At 37.3% G+C, this 25,752-nt stretch overlaps 1 protein-coding gene across 1 annotated transcript in view; it reads right to left on the bottom strand.

Annotated features, from left to right (window-relative positions):
• Positions 1 to 1,862: 1,862 nt before the first annotated feature.
• Positions 1,863 to 25,752, bottom strand: part of CFAP36 (cilia and flagella associated protein 36) — a 37,298-nt gene continuing 13,408 nt past the window's right edge. Inside the window, exons 4-10 of the mRNA XM_003787930.2 lie at positions 20,980 to 21,094; positions 17,310 to 17,397; positions 15,476 to 15,527; positions 13,642 to 13,744; positions 3,113 to 3,252; positions 2,777 to 2,923; positions 1,863 to 2,034 (exon numbers count right to left, since the gene is read on the bottom strand). Of these exons, the coding sequence (XP_003787978.1) occupies positions 1,933 to 2,034; positions 2,777 to 2,923; positions 3,113 to 3,252; positions 13,642 to 13,744; positions 15,476 to 15,527; positions 17,310 to 17,397; positions 20,980 to 21,094 (747 nt within the window). The 3' untranslated portion in view covers positions 1,863 to 1,932. The remainder of the gene's footprint in view (positions 2,035 to 2,776; positions 2,924 to 3,112; positions 3,253 to 13,641; positions 13,745 to 15,475; positions 15,528 to 17,309; positions 17,398 to 20,979; positions 21,095 to 25,752) is intronic.

The following is a 25,752-nucleotide window of genomic DNA, read 5'->3' as shown; positions in this document are numbered from 1 at the left end:
CTTCCATAGCTCACTACAACCTCAAACTCCTGGGCTGAAGTGATCCTCCTGCCTCAGGAGGCTGAGTAGCTGAAGCACCTGACTAATTTTCCTACTTTTTTGTAGAGAAAGGGTCTTGCTCTTGCTCAGGCTGGTCTCAAATCAAACTCCTGGCCTCAAGCAATCCTTCCACCTCATTTCCAAAGTGCTAGATTACATGTGTGAGTCACCAAGCCCACCCAGGAACCTTTTCTTAAGGCAGAAATGTGAATGTTTTCTTGAAATATAGGTAACAATGTTTATGGTACATATGTTTACCCACAATATGAGAACAAGATTTAAAATATTCCTTGAATACGCTGTCTTAAATGACTACTCTCAGGTAGATCTGGGTTTTTTGTATCTTTACCTTCACTCAGCAAAGCAAGCCAGAACCCACATTTGTATGCCTTAGGTTCTCTTAAAATGGTATCTGTGAACATGTATCCAATATAAAGTCGATATTTTTAATAAAAAATTACATGAAACAGATTGCTGTGTTTTAATCACTAGCTTTTCCTCTTATCCACATGATGAAAATTTAGCAAATACAGAATACTAGTTTTTCGATAGGTTGAAGGTTGCAACTATGAAATGAGCACATCACTGAAATGAGCACATTAAAAAAATAATTTTGGCATCCCTTTTTAAAAGTATATAATTGTATATTTAAGGAGATAAAATGCAATCATAAATTAAACCTCACTTGTCCTATAACTAGAAAAGGGTAGGTGTGGGCTGTGTCCTGTATACAAATCTAAATGGTCAATGTAAAATCCCATCTTACAACTGCCCAAGATACCTACTCTTGACTAGATTGCTTCAGAGGTGGCTGGTACTGTGTCCAGCCACAACCACTCTAGCCTATATCCTAGTTTCCATACAATAAAATTGAGAATTTTGATCATTTTTAAATGATCTATTTAAAAATTTTTTTTCAGTAAATTACCACTGCCTGTCCTACATATTACAAAATTTAAAATCATGTTCCCTACCAGATTTTTGTATAATCAGCACCCCACGTATCTCCAATTTCACATGCTGGCCCTCTCTACTCATTCTGTATGTTCTCCAGTTCCTCAGAATAGACTGTTATTCTTTCCTGCTATGGGACCTGAGTTGTTTCTTTCCTCCTCTCCCAGTAATGATCCTAATCAACTTAAAACATCACACATCACTTCCTCAAGGAGGCTTCTCCAGCCCTGAACATAGCATTCTGTACTTTTCCTTTTTTTTTAAGAGTCTTGCTTTTCTGTCCTGGCTAGAAAGCAGTGGCATCATTGTAGCTCACAGCAACCTCAGATTCCTGGGTTTGGGTGATCCTGCCTCAGCCTCTTGAGTAGTGACTACAGATGCACACCATATAACCTGGCTACTATTTTTACTTTTTTTTTTTTTTTAATAGGAGGATTCCTCTTACTCCTCTTACTCAGGCAAGTCTCAAACTCCTGCCCTTAAGGAGTCCTCCTGCCTCACCCTCCAGAGTGCTAGGATTACAGCCCTGAGCCACTGCCTGGCTACATCTTTCCTTTCTAACACTTTTCCTTGGACCGTCTTCACTAGCTCCATGAAGACAGCGGCCCCATCTATCTAGCTGATTACTGTATCCTCTGTGCATAGCACAATGCCTGTCAGTATCGGTAGGTAATCAAGTTTGAATGAATGAATATACCATCAATAAGTTGCTTTCTATACCCTCTCTCCAAGAGAAAACATTACCCAGAAATTTGTATTAAACATAACATAAATAGATGTCTTTGCTACCACCTTTTACCTCAAATGTTTAAAATAATGAGTTTATATAGCATTTATAAAAGCAAGTGTTTGAAACTAAAAGTCTCCAAGTAAGGGTTAAATAATTTATTTTTTAAGAAAATTTTAATTTCTGTGTTGCTAAATTGTTTTTCTAAATTATTACTTATTAATAACTTCTTCTTTAAGTTTCTCTGCAAGCAATCTCCTCTTTAGTAATGTTTGCTTCTCCTCTGCTGTCATTTCTGGTTTCTCTGTCATTTCCTTTAAAAAGAAACAAAAGGGAAAAAAATTGGCTACAGTATAAAATGGGTTCATTTGTCTAAAATTCCCAACATACTGCCTTCAAATGAACAAAGATTCAGGGCATTTGGAGGTGGGGGCAGGATGAGGGAAACCAGACACAGACTAAGATTCCTAATCCCTGTAAAATCTGACTTCTTGAGTGAGAAGAAGCCTCTTGGAGATGGTGACTGGGGTACTGATGCTGCTTTATGATGAAACATTCGAACATTTTGGGAGGCTCAGATAAAAGACCACTAACCCTTATGCACTCAGAGCAAAACAAATGAAATAAGAAAAGTATGATGAAGCTGCTATTATTTCTACCTCACAAAATGCTCATCAAAACTCACCTCTATGGTTTATCTTTCCAGGGTACAAGTGCATCTTTCTAAAAGAATATAAACGTCTTAACACAATAACTAAGAAAATGACATAAAGGCTATGTTAACCAGTTTGATGAAAAATTTCAAATTGTATATGAAAACACCACACTGTACCCCATGACTGCATTATTGTACAGAGCTAACATTTAATTTAAAAAAAAAAAAAAAAAAAAAACCTCTCACTTTCCTAAAAGCACTTAGCAGCTATTGCCCTAGCAGGGTGGTTACCATGAATGCCGCTACAAGCAAAATTAATCAGACGTATTCTCGTACATAATGTGATTTTGAGAACTCCACCTCTAGATTAGCAGATTTAGACATGCTCAGGCTAGCCATACCTCTGCCTCCCCAGGTTTTCCTTTCTGCTCCATGCTCTGTTTCTGCTTAGTCCTTACATCCTTTCTCATGGACATCAACTTATCTCTCTTCTGCTTGAGATAGTGTTCTCGTTGCCGAAGCTCTTCTGTTCCAAGTGCTGATAAATTCTAGGTCAAATAAGAGAAAGAACTATCTAAATTCAAGTCAACATAATAAATGGCACAAATACCCACTTACTGATTCAATTAGAAATTGGAGTTGAAGATCATAACAAAAGCAAAGAGTATGGCTGTTACATTGTCCCAGTACCTTGCGATTTTGCTCATAGTTCTTAAAAAGTGATGTCTTTTACTTACTGCTATTGGTCCTTCAATGCCTGCATGTTCTAAGCCAGGAATCTTCAGGCCTTTTTGTGGGAGGGAGGAAGTTTCAGGCAATAATTCCACCTTTCTTGCCAAGGGTTGTACTGACTGATTGGCAACATGCATTTTAACTTCTGGCAGTTAATAAGACAATAAGACCAATTAGAATGTTATAAGATATCTAAGTATTAGACTAGGTTCACTAAAATTAGCTAATGTTAATATTACTTATTTTTCCTCATATCCATTCCATAACATATATTCAGTATCTACATTGTGCAGGTCACTGGGTAAGAACAATAAACATGGTTTCCATCCTTAAGGATCTTGAACTGTAGTTTCTCACCTTAAGAATGACATTTCAACAAATACTAAGCTCCTGTTTGTATAGTACGATAGCTCCAAAAACATCTAAAGATGAGAGTACAAGTAGAGGATACAAGGTTAATAAACAAAAGTCAATCACTTTCCTTTATACCAGTAATGAACAAATAAAATTTGAAATTAAAAAATAATACCATTTACACTGGCAACCCCCAAAATAATACAGGTTTAAAATCTAACAAAACATGCCCAAGACTTATATGAGGAAAACTACAAAAGTCTAATGAAAGAATCAAAGAAAAACTAAATAAATGGAGAGATAGTCCATGTTTATGGATAGGAAGATTCAATAGTCTCAAGATACCAGTTCTTCCCAACTTGAGCTACAGATTCAGTGCAATCCCAATCAAAATCTCAGCAAGTTATTGTGTGGGTAATCCCAAACTGATTCTCAAGTTTATACAGAGGCAATAGACCCAGAAGAGCCAACACAATACTGAAAGAGAAAAAGTTGGAGAATAGCACTATCCAACTTAAAGACTTCAAGATATAGTAAATCAAAAGGGTTGTGGGAAGATGGCCGACTAGTAGCAACCTTTGGCAGAGGCTCCTAACCAGAGGGAGAAAAACTGAACAGAATCAGATTCTATGAAGCCAAAGGTGGAGAGCTGAGCCAAGAAAGAAGTTCGGCAAGCTGTGACTCCAAGGAAGAGCATTCAAGAAAACAAATTATAGGTACAAAGCCTAGATGATGGGAGACTCCTTCCCCAAGCGGGAGGCCCGCCTTGGGTTCTCTGCCAGCAAGCAGGGAACAAAAGACTTCATTTTACCTCACTGAAGAGAGCTGTGGCTAAACACTGGGTCTCTTTCTCCAGGGAGGTCCCACTTATGAACCTAAACACCACCCTGCCAGGCATAAAATTAAACAGATATTTTCCCCAACAATTCCATACTCCCAGTCCACCCTTCCCTCCTTGCACTGCAGTCTGAAGTTCTGCCCCTTACGGAGTGCACAGTACTTGGTCTTGTCCTGGGAGATCTGGGCATAGTGTGGACTGCCAACCCTCAGGATGGAACCTGTGACCAGTGGGGAAGAAAGAGGTTGTGGGAAAAAGGGACACTCAAGGGAAAGAGGAGCAGTCCCTTGGTTATGACTTTGCCCAGCCAGTGGTGGTGTTGATCTTAGGTTTGGGCTGTGTCTGGCAGGAGGGGGTACAGAACCTGTGGCTCTTACGATGCCCACAGCAAAAGAGTGGTTGCCAGTGTGGACTGAGTTCGGTGGGTAGGGCTGGTTCCCAGCCCCAGCTGGGCCTGCAAGCAGAGGTTTGCCAGGTATGGACCAAGACCTGAGGTCAAGGACATGGTCTCCTTACTCCAACAGAGCTGAAAAGCCTCTGGGAGTGGACAGAGACCTGCAGATGGGGGCATGGTTCCCTGACTCTAGCTAGGCCAGCAAGCAGAGGCTTGCCAGGTGTGGACTGAGACTGGCGGATTGGGGAGTGGTCCCCAGCTCCAACTGGGCCTGTGAGCAGAGAAGCAGACAACACTGTGGACTGAGTCTGGTGGGCGGGGGTGTGAATCCCTGGCTCCATTGCTGGTGGAGACCCTTGGATCCCTCTCTGTTGAACAGGGTTTGCATTGAGACAATTTAATTGAAACTTGTGTCTGGGGCTGTCCACCTGGGGACACTCTGAGGTTGACCTTCAAAGTTCTATAGCAGAGAAGAACTGAAGGGTTGGGGCTAGGCACACAGCTGTCTATATCTCTTCACAGTCAATATTTAAACCTAATACTGGGTCTTAGGAGAGGGTAGAGGTTGGATGATATCAAAACAGAGTTAGCTTGTGCTATCTCACCAAGAAGGTCCTCAGAGTCTCTGGCCAAAACTCTGGAAGGGGCCATTGTAAGGTTGTAGAAGATAAGCCACAATTACAAAGCCTAGCACTTTGGTAAGCGGCTGATTATCTCTACTACCTGGGAAACCCAATTCAATCTTACCCCACTAGTTCTAATAACCAAACAGTGGAAAATAAAAATGGTGCAGAACCAACAGAAAAACTGTGGCAACATAAATAACCAGAGCAGATCAACTCCCCCCCGCCACAACCAATGAAAAAGGAAGTACAACTGAAGGTGTCATATATAAACAAATGATTAAAATGTCAGAAATCGAATTCACAATATGGATGGCAAATAAGATGAATAGAATGGAAGTTAGAAATTGAAATCCAAAGAGTAGTTCTAAAATTGTCTCAAGAAATTAATGAATTCAAAAACAGAGTCACCAAAGATACGGACATAATGAGAAAAGAGATAGCAGAGCTCAAGGCACTGAAAAAGTTAGTCGAGAAGCTCCAAATACAGTAGAATCCCTCAGTAATAGAGTTGATCAGGCAGAAGAAAAGATCTCTGAAAGTGAAGACAAAGCTTTTGAATGCTCTCAATGCTCAAAGGCAGACAAATGGAAAGCAAAAACTGATCATTCCCTGAAAGAGTTGTGGGATCACTCCAAAAGATCAAACATTCATCTTATAGGAATTCCTGAAGGAGAAGAGAATGGTCCTAAAGGGACAGATGCTCTACTCCAAGAGATTATGGAGAATTTCCCAAGCATTGCAAGAGATACAGAAATTAAGATAGTAGACAATTTCAGAACCCCAGCAAGACTCAATCCAAATAAAGCATCCTCCTGGACACATTGAGATTAACTTTGCCAAAGTTAAGATGAAGGAGAAAATTCTGCAAGCAGCCAGACATAAGAAAAGCATCACCTACAAAGGGAAAAATATCAGAATGACTGCAGACCTCTCTGCCAAAAGATTTCAAGCCAGAAGAGGATGGTCATCAACCTTCAATCTCCTAAAAGAAAACTTTCACCTAGTATCCTATATCCAGCTAAACTGAGTTTCATTTGTGATGGAGAAATCAAATACTTTAATGACATACACATGTTGAAGAAATTTGCCATAACTAAACCAGCTCTCCAGGATATTCTCAGACCCATCCTCCACAATGACCAGCACAATGCTCTACCACCAAAGTAAACTCACTCAGAAATTTTTGAACAAAACCCAACTTCCACAGTGGTGAAAGGATTAAAAATATCCACTGGACATCCAAAAAACATGACACCCAAAATACAAACAGGCTTATCAATTCTCTCAATTAATGTGAATGGTTTAAACTGTCCTCTAAAGAGGCATAGGCTGGCAGACTAGATATATAAACTCAGACCAGATATCTGCTGCATACGAGAATCTCACCTTACCTAAAGGATAAAAATAGACTCAGGGTGAAGGGATGGACATCTATTATACAGGCAAATCAAAACCAGAAAAAAAAAAAAGGGTTGCAATTTTAGTTGCAGACACAATTGGCTTTAAACCAACGAAGACAAAGAAAGATAAGAATAATCACTACATATTTGTCAAAGGAAACACCCAACATGAAGAGATTTCGATAATTAACATTTATGCACCCTAGCAGAATGCTCTTCAATTCATAAAGCAGACCCTAATGGATATGAACAACTTGGTATCTTCCTGCACTATAATATTTAGAGATTTTAACACCTCTTTGGCAGTTTTGTATAGATCCTCCAAGAAGAAACTAAACAAAGAAATATTAGACTCAAACCTGACCCTAGAACAATTTACAGATCTCTACAGAACATTTTGTCCTAATAAAACTGAATATACATTCTTCTCATCAGCCCACAGATCATCCTCCAAAATTGATCATATCCTAGGACACAAGTCTAACCTCAGCAAATTTAAAAGAATAGAAATTATTCCTTGTATCTTCTCAGACCACCATGAAATAAAGGTTGAATTCAAGAGCAACAGGAATCTTCATACTCAAACAAAGTCAGGAAAACTAAATAATCATAGGTGCAATGATAGCTGGGTAAAAGATGAGATTAAGAAAAGAAATCACCAAACAAAATGATAATGAAGACACAAATTATCAAAACTTGCAGGATACTACAAAGACAGTCCTAAGAAGGAAAATTATAGCATTGGAAGCCTTCATCAAGAAAACAGAAAGAGAGGAAGCCAACAACTTAAGGGGTCATTGCAAGCAACTGGAAAAGGAAAAACATTCCAACCCCAAACCCAGCAGAAAGAAAGAAATAACCAAAATTAGGGCAGAATTAAATGAAACTGAAAACAAAAGTATCATTTAGAAGATCAAGGAAACAAAAAGTTGGTTTTTTGAAAAGATTAACAAAATTAATAAATCTTTGGCCAACCTAACCAGAAATAGAAAAGCAAAATCTCTAATATCATCAGAAAAGATAAAGGTGAAATAACAACAGTCACCTCAGAAATTAAAAAAATCTTCAATGATTGCTATCAAAAACTCTATTCCCAGAAATATAAAAATCTGAATGAAATGGACCAATACCTGGAAGCACACCACCTTCCTAGACTCAACCAGAAAGAATTAGAAATCTTGAATAGACCTATATTAATCACTGAAATAGCATCAATAATATGAAATCTCCCAAAAAAGAAAAGTCCAGGACCAGATGGCGTCACATCAAATTCTATCAAACCTTTCAAGAGGAACTAGTACCTATGTTATACAACCTTTTTCAAAGCATAAGGAAAAAAAGGAATACTTTCCCAACACATTCTATGAAGCAAATATCGCCCTGACTCCCAAACAAGGAAAGGATTCAACAAAGAAAGAAAATTATAGACCAGTATCATTAACAAATATTGATGTAAAAATATTCAATAAGATCTTAGCAAACAGAATGAAACAACACATCAAAAAAATTATCCACCATGATCAAGCTGGTTTTATTCCAGGGTTACAGGGTTGGTTCAACATACACAAATCTAAAAATATGATACATCACATCAACAAAATAAAAAACAAAGACCTTATGATTCTCTCAATTGATGCAGAAAATCTTTTGATAATATCTAGCATCCTTTCATTTTCTGAACATTTAAGAAAACAGGCATAGAAGGGACATTTCTTAAACTGCTAAAGGCCATCTACAGCAAATCCACAGCCAATATCATATTGAATAGTGTAAAATTGAAAACATTTCCACTCAGATCAGGAACTAGACAAGGATGCCCACTGTCTCCACTGCTATTCAACATAGTAATGGAAGTCTTACTCTTGCAATCAGGCAAGAGAAGGTAATAAAGGATGTCCCAATAGGATCAAAAAAGATCAAACTCTCACTCTTCACTGATAATATGATCCTATACCTGGAAAATCCCAGGGACTCATCCACAACACTGAGAAGTGATCAAGGAATACAGAAGCGTCTCAGGATACAAAATCAATACCTACAAATGAGTAGCTTTTATATATGCCAACAATAGTCAAGCTGAAATTTAGTAAAGGACTCTATTCCTTTTACAGTAGTGTCAAAGAAGATGAAATATCTGGGAATCTACCTAACAAAGGACATGAAAGATCTCTACAAAGAGAACTATGAAACTCTGAGAAAAGAAATAGCTGAAGATGTTAACAAATGGAAAAACATACCATGCTCACAGCTGGGAAGAATCAACACTGTTAAAATGTCCATACTACCCAAAGCAATCTACAGATTTAATGCAATCCCTATGAAAGCATCAAGTCATCCTTTAGAGCTTGAAAAAAAATAGTGTTTCCTTTCATATGGAATCAGAAAAAACCTCGAATAGCAAATACATTACTCAGAAATAAAAGCAAATCAGGAGGTATCACGTTACCAGACTTCAGGCTATACTATAAATCTGTAGTGATCAAAACAGTATGGTACTGGCACAAAAACAGAGAGATAGATGTATGGAACAGAATAGAGAACCAAGAGATGAACCCAGCTACTTATCATCATTTGATCTTTGACAAGCCGATAAGCCTATCAAAAATATTCGGTGGGGAAAGATTCCCTATTTAACAAACAGTGCTAGGTGAACTGGCTGGTGACCTGTAGAAGACTGAAACTGGACCCTCACCTTTCACCATTAACAAAAATTGATTCTCACTGGACAAAAGATTTAAACTTAAGACATGAAACTATAAAAATGCTAGAAGAAAGTGCAGGGAAAACACTTGAAAAAATCAGCCTGGGAGAATATTTTATGAGGAGGAACCCCCAGGCAATTGAAGCAACACCAAAAATAAATTACCGAGATCTGATCAAATTTAAAAGCTTTTGAACAGCCAAGACCAAAATAAGTAAAGTAAACGGACAACCTTCAGAATGGGAGAAGATTTTTGCAGGTTATGCTTCTGACAAAGGTCTAATAACTAGAATCTACAGAAAACTCAAACTAATTGATAATAAAAGAACAAATAACCCCATTTCTGTGTGGGCAAGAGACTTGAACAGAAACTTCCCTGATAAAGACAGGCAAATAGCCTACAAACACATAATAAAATGCTCATCATCCTTAATCATTAGAGAAATGCAAATCAAAACCACTTTGAGATATCATCTAACTCTAGTAAGATTAGCCCACATCACAAAATTCCAAAACTATGGATGCTGGTGTGGATGAGGAGAGAATGGAACACTTGTACACTGCTGGTGGGAATGGAAGCTATATGACCTTTCTGGAAAGAAGTTTGGAGAACAGTCAAGTAACTAAAAGTAGATCTACTGTTCAATCCTGCAATTCCTCTTCTAGGTATATACCCAGATGATCGAAATCATTTTATAACAAAGACATTTGCACCAGAATGTTTATTGCAGCCCATTTCATAATTGCCAAGACATAGAAACAACAACCCAAGTGCCCACTGACCCATGAATGGATTAACAAATCGTGGTATATGTTCACCATGGAATGCTATGCAGCCATAAAAAAGATGGAGACTTTACATCTTTTATGGATGGAACTGGAACATATTCTTCTTAGTATAGTACCTCAAGAATTGGGGGGGAAAGTATCCAATGTACTCAATACTACTATAATCACCTACACATTCATATGAATGGTAAAACATAACTATAGTCCAGAAAGTAGAAAGGAAGAGGAGCAAGAGGGGAGGGGAGGGAAGAGGAGGGAGGAGTAATGCTATTTGGAGGACCTCACCTAATGTGCATGTTGCAATGGTACATTTCAAAACTAGAAGAAAAGAGTGTAACTGTGAAACAAAAAGATACAGTAATCAAGATAACGTAGTATTGGCAAAAGGATGGACAAATAGATCAATGGAAGAGAACAGAGAGCCCAGAAATAAACCCACATAAAATAGTCAATTGATCTTTGATAAATGAGTAAAGATAATACAATGAGTAAAAGATAATTTATTCAGCAAATGGTGTTGGAACAACTAAACATCCATGTGCAAAAAAAAGAAAAAAAATGAATCGTGACACAGAATTTACAGCCTTCACAAAAATTAACTCAAATTAGATCACTCAGTGGCTCACACCTGTAATCACAGTACTCGGGGAGGCCAAGACAGGAAGATCACCTGAGCTCACATGTTCAAGACCAGCCTGAGCTAGAGTGAGACCCTGTCTCTAAAAATAGCCAGGTGCTGTGGTGGGCAACAACAAAAAAAAATAGCTGGGTCTTGTGGCAGGCACCTATAGTCCCAGTTACTTGGGAAGCTGAGGCAAGAGAATCGCTTGAGCCCAAGAGTCTGAGGTTGCTGTGAGCTACACCACAGCACTCTACCAGGGCAACAAAGTGAGACTCTGTCTCAAACAAAAATAATAATAATAATAATAATAGATCACAGACTTAAATATAAAATATAAAGCAAAAAATCCTAGAAGATAAAATGGGAGAAAACCTAGATGACCTTAGGTTTGGTGATGACTTATCAGATACAACACCAAAGGCACAACCTATGAAAGAAATAATAAACTGGCTTCACTAAATTTAAAACACCTGCTCTTACAGAGCAATACCTTAAAGAGATAAGACACTATCAAGAGAATGAAAAGACAAGCCACAGACTAGAAGAAAATATTTTCAGAAGACATATCCTTTATCATAAAAAACTGTTATCTAAAATACACAAAGAACTCTCTAAAACTCAACAATAAAGGCCGGACTTGGTGGTTCAGGCCTGTAATCCCAGCACTCTTGGGAGGCCGAGGTGGGTGAATTGTTTGAGCTCAGGAGTTCCAGACCATCGTGAGCAAAAGTGAAACCCCGTCTCTACTAAAAATAGAAAAACTAGCTGGGTGTTGTGACAGGTGCCTATAGTCTCAGCTACTCCAGAGGCTGAGAGACAAGAGGATCCCCTGAGCCCAGGAGTTTGAGGTTGTTATAAGCTATGACACCATGGCACTCTACCCAGGGTGACTGAGTGAGACTCTGTCTAAAAAATAAAAAATAAAAAATAAAGGCTTAAAAAAATATTCAACAATAAGAAAAGAAATAACTCAATTAAAATAATGGGTCGAAGGCCATCACAGACATAGCACCAAAGAAGATATATAGATGACAAATAAACATATGAAAAGATATTCTACATCACATGTCATCAAGGAAATGCAAATAAAACCACTAAACACCTATTAATTAGAAGGGACAAAATCTGCGACAATGATAAAACCAAATGCTGGCAAGGATGTGGAGTAACAGTAATTCTCATTCATGGCTGATGAGAATGCAAAATAGTTCAGCCACTTTGAAGACTGTTTGGCAGTTTCTTATAAAACCAGACATTCTCTTCCCATACAATACCGTGGTCAACCCAAAAGAGTTGAAAACTTACATCTACACAAAAGCCGTACATTACTGACAAAACTTGGAAGCAACCAAAATGTTCTTCAGCAAATGAATGAATAAACAAATTATGGCATATCTAGACAATGAAGTATCATTCAGTGCTAAAAAGAAGTGAGCTACCAAGTCCAAACAAGACTTGAAGAAATCTTCCATGGATAATACTAAGAGAAAGGAGCCGGCCTGAAAAGGCTACATATAATATGCTCCCAACTATATGACATTCGGGCTATGGTACAGTAAAAAGGTCAGTGGTTACCAGGGATTAGGAGGGAAGGATGAACCAAGAGGCAGAGTACAGAGGATTTTTAGGACAACAAAACTACCCTGTCTGACACTATAACCATAGAGACATGTCATTATGCATTTTCCAAATCCCTAGAATGTACAATACCAAGAGTGAGTCCTAATGTGATCTTAGGGTGGGAATGTTGTCTCACCATAGGTTCACCAATATAACAAATGCACCACTTCTGTGAGGAATGATAATGGGAGAGGCAATGCATGTGTGGTGGCTGAAATTATGTGAGAAATCTCTGTATCTTCTGTTCTATTTATAGTGTATCTAAAATAGCTCTTAAAAAAATTAAATATTTAAAAAATAAAGTTGCTCTCCATCTTACATAAAAAATTAATGAGTAAACATCAAACTTATCTCGATTACAGCAGTTCTTCTAAGGTGTATAAGAACACAACAGTTAAGTCAGAAGACCAGGATAAATCACACTTTTACCATTTAAGAGCTCAGTGATCTTGGACAAGTCACTTGGTTTTCTTGATTTCTTTTTTTAAAAAGAAAGATTATAATATTTACCTCGCAATGTTTTTTTTCTTAACTAAGAAAAGGACATTTGTTTAAAACAATAGGAATCCATGATAAAATGAACTGAAATCATGACCACAATTCAATTTCTGTTTCAGGAATACTTGTTTTCTTATATAGGAAATCAGAGCATATGGAAAGTGGATTCGGCACATATTGAACAAATTCATGGACTGATATTTCCCACAAGAATTCTCATCAATTCTGGTTTCAAAGACAATTTCTGACTAAACATTTAGACAAACTGGGTACATCTTATTTTCTAGTTTTACTTTAATTCATTAAGAAAGAAATTTAATATTATCTTTCCCACTTTAGCTTCTCACTCTCATACACCATGTAACTATGACCAAGGAAGAGAATATCAAATGTTACATGAACTTACTGAGTATATGCTGTAGCCATGGCACAAAGGCTGGTGGCTCCGTCAAGGAGTTCTGCTCACTGCTCTAGGTTCAAGGCCTTACTTAGAAATTGGAGACTACACCCTGTCCTTCAGCTAAGGATCTCTTATGTGCAACCTCTTCAACTAAATTTACAAAGAACTTTAAATACCAAAGCCATTCAACACTCCCTGGGTTTTTGAAGGTTAAATGTGTGTGAGACAGTAACACACTCTGCACAAGGTTTACAATTCATATTAGAGAAAGTTCAGTGCATCTCAACCTTACCTGAGGGTGGGTGTGCAAAATGTTCACCAGCCCCTTGGGAATTACTCAGTTTTGCAGCTTCATTATTATGCACTGTTGGCTCTTCTGCTTTAGCCTCTGATAACTTCAGGAATCCATAACACAGTTTAAAAAGCACACAATTTAGTTAATTGAGCAATCTACTAATTAAAAGGTCCAAAGATTTTTTTAAAATTACTATTTATGACTAGATAAGGAAGACATTCTACTTCCAAAGTTCTTAATATATCACTAACATTTTACATCTCCTCGTTTGTGAGGCAGGTAAGCATTTCATATCAAATCATGCAGTGCTAAGAAGGGTAACTAACATGGTTAGGACTTGGGATTTGCAAGAACTGGGTTAAAACCAAGGATCCACCCTTACTATTCATGTGACCTTGAGCAAGACATTGAGAAATACTCTAAAAGAAATAAAACCACTGAATTATAGTATTTTTCCACTTCAAATAATACATCTACCACTACTACAAAATGTGTGGAGTAGCAACAAACTGCCTTATTTCCATTATTAAAATGGAACAATATAAAGGAAAGAAATCATTTAAATCTTGGAAAGAAGTAAGTCAATATTAATTCATTTTTCCTTAGAAGAAAATCCAATCACATACACTTATTAGACAATTCATTGTTATTTAAATCATAAACCTCAGAGGCTGGGTGATGGATACCTGAGGGTTCATTATTAACATTTCTACTTTAGTTATGTTTGGAAATTTCCATAACAAAAAGTCTCAAAAGAAAAAAACCAGCTGTATATCTGAAACATAGTATTATTCAAGAAACCTCATATAGTTCGCATATATATATACATATATATCTCTCAGAGAGTTAATACTAACGTCTTCTATAGTAGTTTGAAATTGGTTTTTGTTCTATATCCTTGTATTTTAAAATCCTTATTAATAGCTAAGAACTTTGCCTCCATTTACCAAAAAAATATTTACTCAAAGATACTAAATCACCTCTAAACCTTAAAGCATCTTTCCTCCTTCTGCTCTTCCTGGGTACCTTGGGGTAAAGTAGGTTTTTCAATGACAATGAAATGGTACAAGCATGTATAATAGTGATGGGGAGAGGGGGAAGGAATGACTCTCAGGTTATTAAGAGAGAGTTTATATTAGGTTTCTCTTCCCCTTCAGGAAGACTGGGAAAACATAAGAGAGACAGTGAGAAAATGGGAGAGGAAGGAATAAATATTAACTTCCCTCACCACAGCAAGATACAAGTTTAATTTATCCTGAGGCAAGATTAGGCACTTATGAAAATGGTTCTTAATGGAAGAACGGTATGCCAGGGAACATGTTACTGAATTACTCAGCTTCAACGGAGTAATATAAAAGCTTACAGGGTACCTTTGGATGTAGCTGTACTTGCTGTTTCTACACAGTAAAAAAGTCAAGTAGAATAGGAAAGTAAAAGGATTTCTTAATCTTCCTTTATTCATAAAATTAATGAGAATTGTTATAAGGAACCTCCCCTAATCAGAACAGTATTACAGTTTTTGGCATTAATAATCTTGGTCTCCATTATGAAACTTAAAACATAGGTTGCTGGATGTTATAAAATGAATAAGTTATAAGAAAAGTAATTTTCTTTGAAACAAAGTATAGAGTCTTGTAAGAAAGTATATACTTTCTATATTAAAAAATATATAAAAATTTAAATATAAATGCTTAAACTTGCTGGGAAAATATGAATACTCTGAGAAACTGTGTGGTTCCATATAACCTTAAACTTTAACAGCAAAAATTAGGTGTAAACTTAATAAGAGATAACAGCAATGAAATATTTCTATTATATGTTCTTCAAGCACCTGTTTTTTTCTCTTCCTTTCTTCTTCCTGGTCATATTCCTCCTTCGATTTTCTGAAATATACAAAAATAAGGTATAAAAGTAAACTTTCCTTTTTTGGCCAAAGAACAAGCAATATACTAACCTCAGCTTATCATATAAGGCATTTTGGACACAAGTTGGAAAATAATCAGGCCTTACTCTAAAGTGACTTACAATCAATCACCTCCATCAACATGTATGTAGGCACACACAAGCATAACGTAGTTAGCAACAGAAAATACCAGTCTATCCATTTCTTCCAGAAATTTGAATGAATCCCAGCTGATCAAAGATCAACAGATTTGAAATCCTAAACCCAAACTGGAATGGCAAATCCTATGAATAAAGACTACCTTTAGAGAGATCACTTATCTCCCTCCTGGTAACAGCCATTACTCTTCTCATTCTACTCCTTTCCAGTGGCATCTGAGCTATCATAAAGCATCCATCGTGCCACCATGCCAAACCCCATCAACTTTTGTGAACAGTGTACTCACACAATCTGATTTAGGAAAATAATCAAAGTCAACTGTTGTACATATTCATAACTAAATTCTACTACTTATACAGTAGTATCCTCCCCCTCAAAAGCACTTAGAAAATAAATTATAAATGTAGTGCTGGCCAGTTTTCAGACCACCAATCAACCAATCCAAGCCAAAACTTTACCAGTCCTCTGAACCAAACACCCTTACCTCTTCCAACCTACAAACTTAAAGTGTTCTGTACTGTCTCGGGCTCTCATTTGCCCCTCTCATCCTCCCAGAGAGAAGGATCTGGCAGTAAAGGGCTGAGTTCACCCACACATCTGCCTCCTTCCCCATAATCACTCAAATCCCCTGAAATTACCCACTGAATCCTGGAGCTCCTGCCATAGTTTCCCCCAGCCCCATCCTCTTAACCACTGTTCTGCCTATCCTCTCTTCTGCTTTGGGGTTGGGACAAGATGGATAGGTAAGGGGACTACAGGATGCTAGAAGATGGTCATGTCTCACAGTACAGCTGAAGCAGTATCCCCACAGGTCAAGGCCCAGTTATGCAGGTGACTCAGTGCTGGCAAGTGTTTTTTTGCTTTAAACCTAGTACACTCTCACTGGAGATTGAAAAATTAGGAGTTGCAATTCCCTTCCAAAATTCCCATAAAGGTCAGGGCATTTCTAGCCCAAGGAAAAAATAACTGTCCACTAAGCTTTCCTAGTTCCTGCGTGGGCACTATTAGTGGGCTGCAAACTCCATGCCAGACATCTGACTGAGAATCATGTAAGTGAGAAGAGGAAGACACCAGCAAGCTGCTCATTTGGGGTGGGTGCCTCTCACTGTCCTCCCTCCCTTACAGTTACTGTCACCCAGTCAGCTCCTCCATCTGGGGTCTGGGTGGTCAGCCTCCTACTGGGAGACACCTACAATGAGCCACTTCAGTACTAGGATCCAGAAGCCAAGGAGTACATTGTTTTCCAGGGATCAGACTGGGTCAGTTTCACTTTTTCCCATTTCTGTCTACTTTCCTATTCTTTTGATGGGGGTGGGAAAAGACCCTCTAATTTGAGATAATGTGGTATAAGTTATCTGAAAATAATTTCTCCTATCCATTAAGAAATACACCATATACACACTTATAAAATGACAAAACACTTACTGGCCTTAAAAAAATAAAAGTTTTAAAAATAAAAATAAAATGATAAGTCATTTTGATAGTCTTCAGTAGAGAATTTAGCTATTTTATTAGTTCATAATATTTTCTGGGTAAAAAACCATACGTATAGATATTAAAATTTTACAAATGATTCAGTAAAAAAATAAGTAAAGAAGGGTACCTAAGAACTTCCCTCAGGATTTTCATCTCTTCCTGTTCAAGGTCACTGACCACATCAGAACCATCTGTTAAGCAGTCAGGTAATACACCTGTTCAAAACCAAAAACCACATGAAAGAATATCAACTCAACCAAAAAAGTTTTATTTCTCTCTATTCTAGGTCAAGTACAAATTAGTTTAAAATCACTTTTAAAAACATTCCAAGCTATATCTTTTCAACTATCATCTTTTCAAACTTTTCTCATTTTATGGAATAATCCCCACCAATAATGCCACAAGTTTACCTAGAAATACCTCTTAATAATTATTTTCATTGGCTATTAAAAATAACAATGTGTGGCAACAAAAATTAATGTAAGCTACTATCTTCCATAATCATATAGTGTCTGAGGATATACCACTGAAATCATTAAGCTAAGGTTAATAATAAAACTATGCTCTCAAAGGTGTCCCTTAAATGGGAAGTTTACAAAACAAAATACAATTTTATTAACTGAAACAACATTTCCTACTTTTCATTCTTACTACAACAAATGCTGCTGAAAGGGAACCTACTTACTATATGTAATAAAAGCCTGGTGCTAAGCAACCATCGGGGGATATAAGGATGAATAAAACAATCTTTCCCCTGCAATTTCTGTTCAGATATTGGTCTAATAAATATAAAGCAGGGCGGTACCAACTTCAGCCCCAAGAAAATAAAAATCCATGGCAAGTGATTTAAAATGTTAGTTTAATTTACATTATTACTTATATCTTCCTGAGGAGCAAGGAGACAGGCAGTAAGTGTTCTGTTCATATCTATAATTACTACATTCCATAACATTAGCAGAACATCTCTTAGTTTTTACCTTCCATTTCTGTATCTATATGTGACTATAGGATTTTTGGACATGCTCTAAAGTAAAGTAGCTTTATAATTCTAATCCCCTGCTGTTTAAATGCATTTTTTGAAAATTAAACACTTGAGATAACGACAGATTCATATGCAGCTATAAAGAAATGATACAGAAAATGCCATGTACTTTTACCCAGTCTCCTCCAGTGTAACGTCCTGCAAAATTACAGTAGTATAACATCACAACCAGAAAACTGACATCTGTACATCCCATCAATCTTAAGTGCATTGTGGCTCAGTCAAAAGATACAAAATTATTATTTTCCTAATACTCTTTCTACAGAAAATTAAAAGTACTATAGAAAAATTAATAGTCATATGAAGTACTTCAAAAGCATCAAAATAATGATCTAATTTGCATTTTCCCAAAATTCTTCAATAAGATACAACCAAAAATCCAGACAGCCTTTGAATTTTTCTCAATACAAAGGCAATTTTCACACAGTCTGTAGTTTTGAGTACAATCACCATTGATCTAAGATACTGACCCTTAGATCTAAATTAAGCAATATTCTTAAATAATGTATTAAAAATTCCATAGCAGAAATTAAATACATTAGAACCTCTGTAAGTTGACCACCCAAGGGCTGTAATAAACTGGTCAACATACAGAGGTGGTCAACATAAGGCAGTAGGTCTACTGTACTGATGTGTACACATGGTGCATGTCCAGTCTGTGAAGATTAGGTCATTCATGGAGTGGTCAATGCAGAGAGGTGGTCAGCTGCAGAGGTTCTTCTGCATCAGTCTAAGTTTAAATGTGAGCAAACTATCCTACACTGTGTGACAGCAGCCACTGCTCCACATCACCCCCTCCTCTCCCTTGCTAACATAAGCCAGGTTTTCTGCAGTAATCAGGCAGCTCCCCAACCCCAAGAGAGTGACTCAGGGTTGGCTTAATCCAATCACAGTGATCTCGTTTCTCATTTTCCCTGCCAGATGGTTTAAAAAGGCAAATGACCCTAGTCCTGATCAACAGGACCATGAGAGAAGATCTGAAGACGGCAGGTGTAAAGAGAAAAAGTGTCAGGGTCCTTGTTAGTATCACTGAGCCACTCAGTCACCCCCTGTCCTATCTTCCTTCTCTCCCTGGCTCCAGACTTCTCGTTCTATGACATGATAATTTCAAATTGCTTAGGCCATTTTCAATGGGGTATTCCATTACGGGCAGCCTGAACCATATGCATTTATTCCCTTTTTATTAAAATCTCAGTAAGTTTCCAGTTTAAATTCCAAATTGGAAACTAGAACACCAATGTCAACTTCACTATTTCTTTTTATCAAAACTGATGCCCTCAAAACAAATTTTACTAGCATAATTATTAAAATCCTCTATCCCATAGGTCAGAATAAACCATAGTTCCAGGAAAATTTATAGGAAAGAATTTTATAGAGTAAGCCATGGTAGAAAGATAAACTATTTTCCAAACTTTTTTACACCAATATAACAACACTGTCATGAATTCTTTAAGATTAGAATGGTGTTATCTCCTACCCAAAGGCAATAGTTCTATTACTTGCTGGGGAAAGCATATTAGGATCTTAGTGGATGGTTATCATGGTGGCTGGCTCTAAGAGAGAGAGTTTCTACTCATATCAGACAAATGACAAGCAAACTCCCCAGTCGAGCACTGCAACATTCTCTTGTTCACCCTACAACAGAAGCCCTATTGTTGCATGATCCAAAACCCTAAGAGCAAACAATATAACTGAACTATAGAAACAATCAAAGGAAAAGTCCTGATGCCAGACCATTAAAAAGGTTACAGACCAGGTAAAGGGTATCAGTGGCAATCCATGAGCAAAGGAATGCATAGAGATTAAGGTGAGATTACCAGAGCCAGAAAGAGAGATGGGAATCCGGGTTGAAAAGGAGATGGTACAATAACAAGAAGTACAGTTAACTTGGCTGTTTCGAGTTAGAATGTCAAATGCAGTTCAGTTACACATGAGAGAACAAAAGAAGGAAGAACTGCAGAAAGTTAAGTTCGAGCACAAAGTCAAGGAAAAGATAAGGCCAAGGAGAAGGAGGGTTTCTAGGGCTTTAAATTCTGTTTCCTCTTCTACCCAACACTGGTGCAATCACATTGCCTGTTCCCTTAGAATAGTGAGTCTCAGTGTGGTCCAGGACCAGCAGCTTTAGCATCACCTGGAACCTTGTTAAAAATGCAAATTATCAGGTCCTACTCCACACCTACAAAATCAGAAACTGGGAGGCAGCCATATGTGTTTCAACAAACACTCCAACTGCTTCCAGTGTTGCTAAGCCTTAAGAACCACTGTCTCCTACAAATGTTCTAACAATGATAAACAGGAGAAGAGTAACCACCATCTCTCAGCAGTAACTGTAACTCTGACCACTCAAAAATATTGAATTTTGGGGACAAGACATAATTGTAAGAGGGACTTTACCTAACAAATGCAATCAGTGTAATCTGGTTTCTTATACCCTCAATGAATCCCCAACAATAAGAAAAAAAGAAAGAAAGAAATATTGAATTTATAAACACAATGGCTGAGCACAAACTCAAGCTCTCTGAAATCAAAACCATCATTAAATCCAATTCTGGTCTGCTTTGTTTGAGATGTCAAATATATATAGATCAGAAGCTTTACACTCTTAAATCTCTTAAATCAGCCAAAGATGTTTTAGCTTGAAATAAACCTACACAAGGCAGCTACATTTAAGACTACATTAGAATCAGAATAGTCAAAACTGTAAAAAAAAAAAAAAAGGCATTTAGCACTTAGATTTCTAAATTCAACAATTTACCATTTCTCTCTTGAATTATTCGAATGGCTTGCAGCTGCATTTCAATGTTTTTCTGGACCATCATTGCTTTAAAGATAGTAAAATCTTCTGCTGCCAACACAGGTTGCAAAATGGCCTGTGGAAAGAAGTCTGAACGTTAAATGAAGATTCAATTTTAAAACTATTTCCCACACATTTAAATCATTTCCAGTGCATTCATTCAAGAATGCTGCATTATTATTATAATTAGGTGACTCAAAAGGATAATTTTAAAATTTTACTTAGAAACCTGAGGAGGTTGACTGTCCAAAACCCCATGCCTCCAGAAGCTAAGGTTGTCAGTGATACCTGTTCCAAACAAGCCAGTGCTAAATGACTCTGAAAAACAACACAGGAATCTGGCATACTTTTTAAAGTTACTACTTCAGCATATGAATTTTTAAGCCAAAATAATATCTAATTGGTTTATATTCTGTCACTTGAAATTTACTGTTTAAAAGTATAATAAAGGCCAGGTGCAATGACTCACTCACACTTGTAATCCTAGCACTCTGGAAGGCTGAGGCAGGTGGACTGTTTGAGCTCAGGAATTCAAGACCAGCTGAGCAAGAGCAAGACTCCATCTCTACTAAAAATAGCTGGGCATTGTGGTAGGCACCTATAGTCCCAGCTACTTGGGAGGCTGAGGCAGGAGGATCTCTTGAGCCCAAGAGTTTGAGGTTGCTGTGAGCTATGACACCCTGGCATTCTACCCAGGGTGACACAGTGAGACTCTGTCTCAAAAATAAATAAATTAATTAATTAATGTGTAATAAATCAAGAAAAAGAAAATAGAGTATCCAAGTGAATACTTCCTTAACTATTGAGAATATTATATAGTCATGCATATACCAATTCCCAAACCAATCAATAAGAAGTAGAATAAGATATGAAATGCATGAAAATCCAACAAAAACTCAGATCGTATCCTCTTTTTTTCCAGCTTTACATGATAGTAATAGAAAGGCTGACCACACACAACGGAGGCTGTGCTATTTACTAGGGAGGGAGCAGCCATATGTCATAAGGAACACCTCAACTCCTCAGCTCCATCAAAGCGCTCTATTTGGAAAAGGAGGGAGCACTTCCTCCAGCAAACAGCTCACATCCTAGATACCTGCAGTGCAGCAAAATGAAGGAAACATGTAAAAGCAGCTCTCGGGGATATCTACAAGGACTCAACTGCAGGAGAAAAACCCAGAATGTTTCTTTCCCCTTAAATTCACAAATACTATCCAGAGGTCCCCAAAGCAGGGAATGAGAAATAGGACACAATGAAGCTACATGGAGGATGAGTGCCCAGGGATGTCTCCAGGTAATTCTTTAACATTAAAGTTTGAGAAACATTGTTACTTTGGGAGAGAAAATCAGCCCTTGATATCGAAAGCCAGCTTCCAGGTGGACTATGCACCAGCTTTGTGACTGTCTCTTTTAGGAACAAGGTCTCACTCTTGCACGGGCTGGTCTTGAACTCCTGAGCTCAAGCAATCCACCTGTCTCCACCTCCCATCGGGCTAGGATTACAGGTATGAGCCACTTTACTCAGCCAGTTCTCTGTATTTCTTAGTGATACACTATTTAATCAAGTAACATAGATGGACATTTAAATGAGATCTGACTCCATTTCTTACAGCCTTCTCAGAATAGTAATGATCAAAAATCCTGAGAAAAATAGATAACTTAGACTTCGGTAAAACAAAAAGCTTTTGTCCATCTCTAGGACGTCTAGGAAAAAAAATCAGCAAACAAAACACTAAAAACTTCTGTGTATCAAGACATTATCAGCACAATGAAGAGGCTCCCCACAAAATGAAAGAAAATGTTTTCAAATCACATATCTGATAAGGGACCAACATCCAGAATATAAAAAGGATTCTTACAACTCAACAAGAAAAAAGCAAACAATCCGATTGAAAAAAGGTGCAAGGGAGTTGAATAAAACTTTATCTAAAGACAATATACAAATGGACAATGAGCACAGAAAAGATGCTCTAATCATCAGGGAAATGTACATCAAAACCACAATGAGATACCATCACACACCCATTAGGATAACCATTGCTCAAAGAACAGAAAATAACAAGGGTTGGCAAGAATGTGGAGAAACTGGAACTGTTACACACTGTCGGTGGGAATGTAAAGTGGTGCAGCTGCTAAAGAGAACAGTATAGAAGTTCACCAGAAAATTTAAAATAGAATACCATATGGTCCAGCAATTCCACTTCTGGGTATATACTCAAAAAGACTGACAGCAAGATCTTAAAGTGCTATTTGTACAACCATGTTCACAGGAGCATTATTAACTTCTACAGAAGCAACCCAAGAGTCTACCAGTGGATGAATGAATAAACAAAATACGGTACATATACAAGGGAAAATTACTCAACTTTTAAAAAAAAAAAGAAATTCTGATACATGCTACAAGAAAGATGAGCCTTGGGGACATTAGGTGAAATACAAAACACTAGCCACAAGACAAATGCTGTATGCTTCCATTTATATGAGGCACCTAGAATAATCATACTCATAGAGGTAGTCAGAGATTTGGGGGAGGAGAGAGTTGGTGTTTAATGGGTGTAGAGTATCCATTTTGCAGGACTGTTCTCCAGGTGGCCTTGGATTGAGGCATTTCTCTCCCCTTTCTTGCTTGCAGTTCCACAGAATAGCTGTGGAATGTGCTGGGAATGCAACATCCTGAGATAAGGGAAAACCTGGACGAAAGAGCCAGGGCTTGTTCCAGTGCCCTGCCCAGAACAGGATGTCCCTCGACATATTAGGCCAGTGAGTCCAGTGACCCCAAGGTATACACAGTATAATCCAGTGCAGCTGTCTTTCATGGTCTCTCATCTGTGGTACAACTGGGGTATGTGTTGATGAGACTCCATCCACCTGACAGCTTGCTGAACTTTTAGGGACTGGCTCACAATGACCCACAGTCATCTGTCATCCCTTGCTGCACATCTGTAAGTAATAAAATAAATCTCCTTCCCGTAACTTGCTGCATATGAGTGTGTTCTGTTTCACAGGGCTCAAAGGTTGGTTAACTAGCATACAGTGAACCTGCTTCAGAGTTTTGCAAGATGAAAACAGTTCTAAAGATTAGTCACCCAACAGTGCAAACATACATAACACTACTACACTGTACACTTAAAAATGGTTAAGATGGTAAATTGTGTTCAGTGTATTTTACCATAATTCAAATTTTTTTCAAAAGGGTGAATTTCTAGTATCCAAATTATATCCTAATAAAGTTGTTTTAAAAAAAGAAAGCAAGAACCACTATATTAATTTCTGACAAAGCTAACCTCATCAGGAAAAATCATCAGGAATAGAAAGGAGCATTATATAGTGATACAAGGGTGAACTTCCAAGAGACATAACAATGCTTTATGTATATCTACCTAACAACAATGCACCAAAATGTGTGAAGCAAAAATAGAACTATAAGGAGAAAAAGACAAACACAATTTCAAGACCCCCTATCAGTAAGGGCCAGAACAGAACTGAACCACACGTTCAGTCCATTGGATCTAACTGCCATGTATATACTGCTGCACACAACAGAAAAATACATTCTCCTCAAGCTCACACAGAACATTTGCCAAGACAGACTACATTCTTGACCACAAAACACAAGTTAAGAAATTGAAAAGAATCAAAATTATACAATGTCTGCTCTCAGACCATAATGTCATTAAAACTAGAAATCACTGACAAAAGATAGCAGTGAACACAAATTAAACAAAACACTCTAAAATACACATGGATTAAAGAAGTCTCAATAGAAATTTAAAACATTACTTCTCACTAAATGAAAATGAAAAGATAGCTTATGAAAATTGGTGGGTGTAGCAAAAGCAATGCTGAGAGAAAAGTTTACAGCATTTACAGCATTAAATACATATACATTCTGGTCAGTGATTGAGCAATGAGATTACAACGGAGTTGAAAAATTCCTCCCACCTAGTGACATCGCAGCCATCATAGTGCAACACATTCCTCACATGTTTATGGTATGCTGGTATAAATAAACCCACTGTACTGCCAGTCACAGAAAAGTATAGCACATACAATTATACAGCACATAATATTTGAAAATGACAATAAATGTCTGGTACTGTTTTATGTATTTACTATACTATACTTTCAATAGTTATTTGAGAGTTTACTCCTGCTTATTAAAAAATAAGTCAATTGTAAAACAGCCTCAGATAGGTCCTTCAGGAGGTATTCTAAAAGAAGGCATTGTTATCAATGAGATGACAGCTCTATGCGTGTTACTGCCCCTGAAGACCTTCAAGTGGGACAAGATGTGGAGGTGGAAGAAGTGATATTGATAATGCTGACCCTGTGTAGGCTAAAGTGTGTGTCTGTATCTTAGTTTTTAACAAAAATTTTAAAGAATAAAACATAAATAAATAATTTATAGAATAAAGATACAAAGAAAAATATTTTTGTACAACTGTACAATGTGTTTGTTTTATGCTGTTATTACAAAAAAAATCAAAAGATTTTTAAAAATTTATAAGTTTATGAAGTAAAAAAGTTACAGTAAGCTAAGGTAGAAAACAATCTTAATAAACTTAGGATAGCCTAAGTACACAGAGTTTATAAGGTCTATGGCAGTGTACAGTAATGTGCTGGGCCTTCCCATTAACTCACAGATGCCCCCAGAGCAATTTCCAGTTCTGCAAACTCCATTTATGGTAAGTGCTTTATATAGGTATCCCATCTTTATCTTTTATACCCTATTTT

The sequence above is a fragment of the Otolemur garnettii genome, unplaced genomic scaffold (assembly GCF_000181295.1).
Source record: "Otolemur garnettii isolate 467f Iridium unplaced genomic scaffold, OtoGar3 scaffold00024, whole genome shotgun sequence".
Lineage (NCBI taxonomy): Eukaryota > Metazoa > Chordata > Mammalia > Primates > Galagidae > Otolemur > Otolemur garnettii.
The sequence above is the reverse complement of the archived record's forward strand: the minus strand, read 5'-3'. Positions and strand labels throughout refer to the sequence as shown.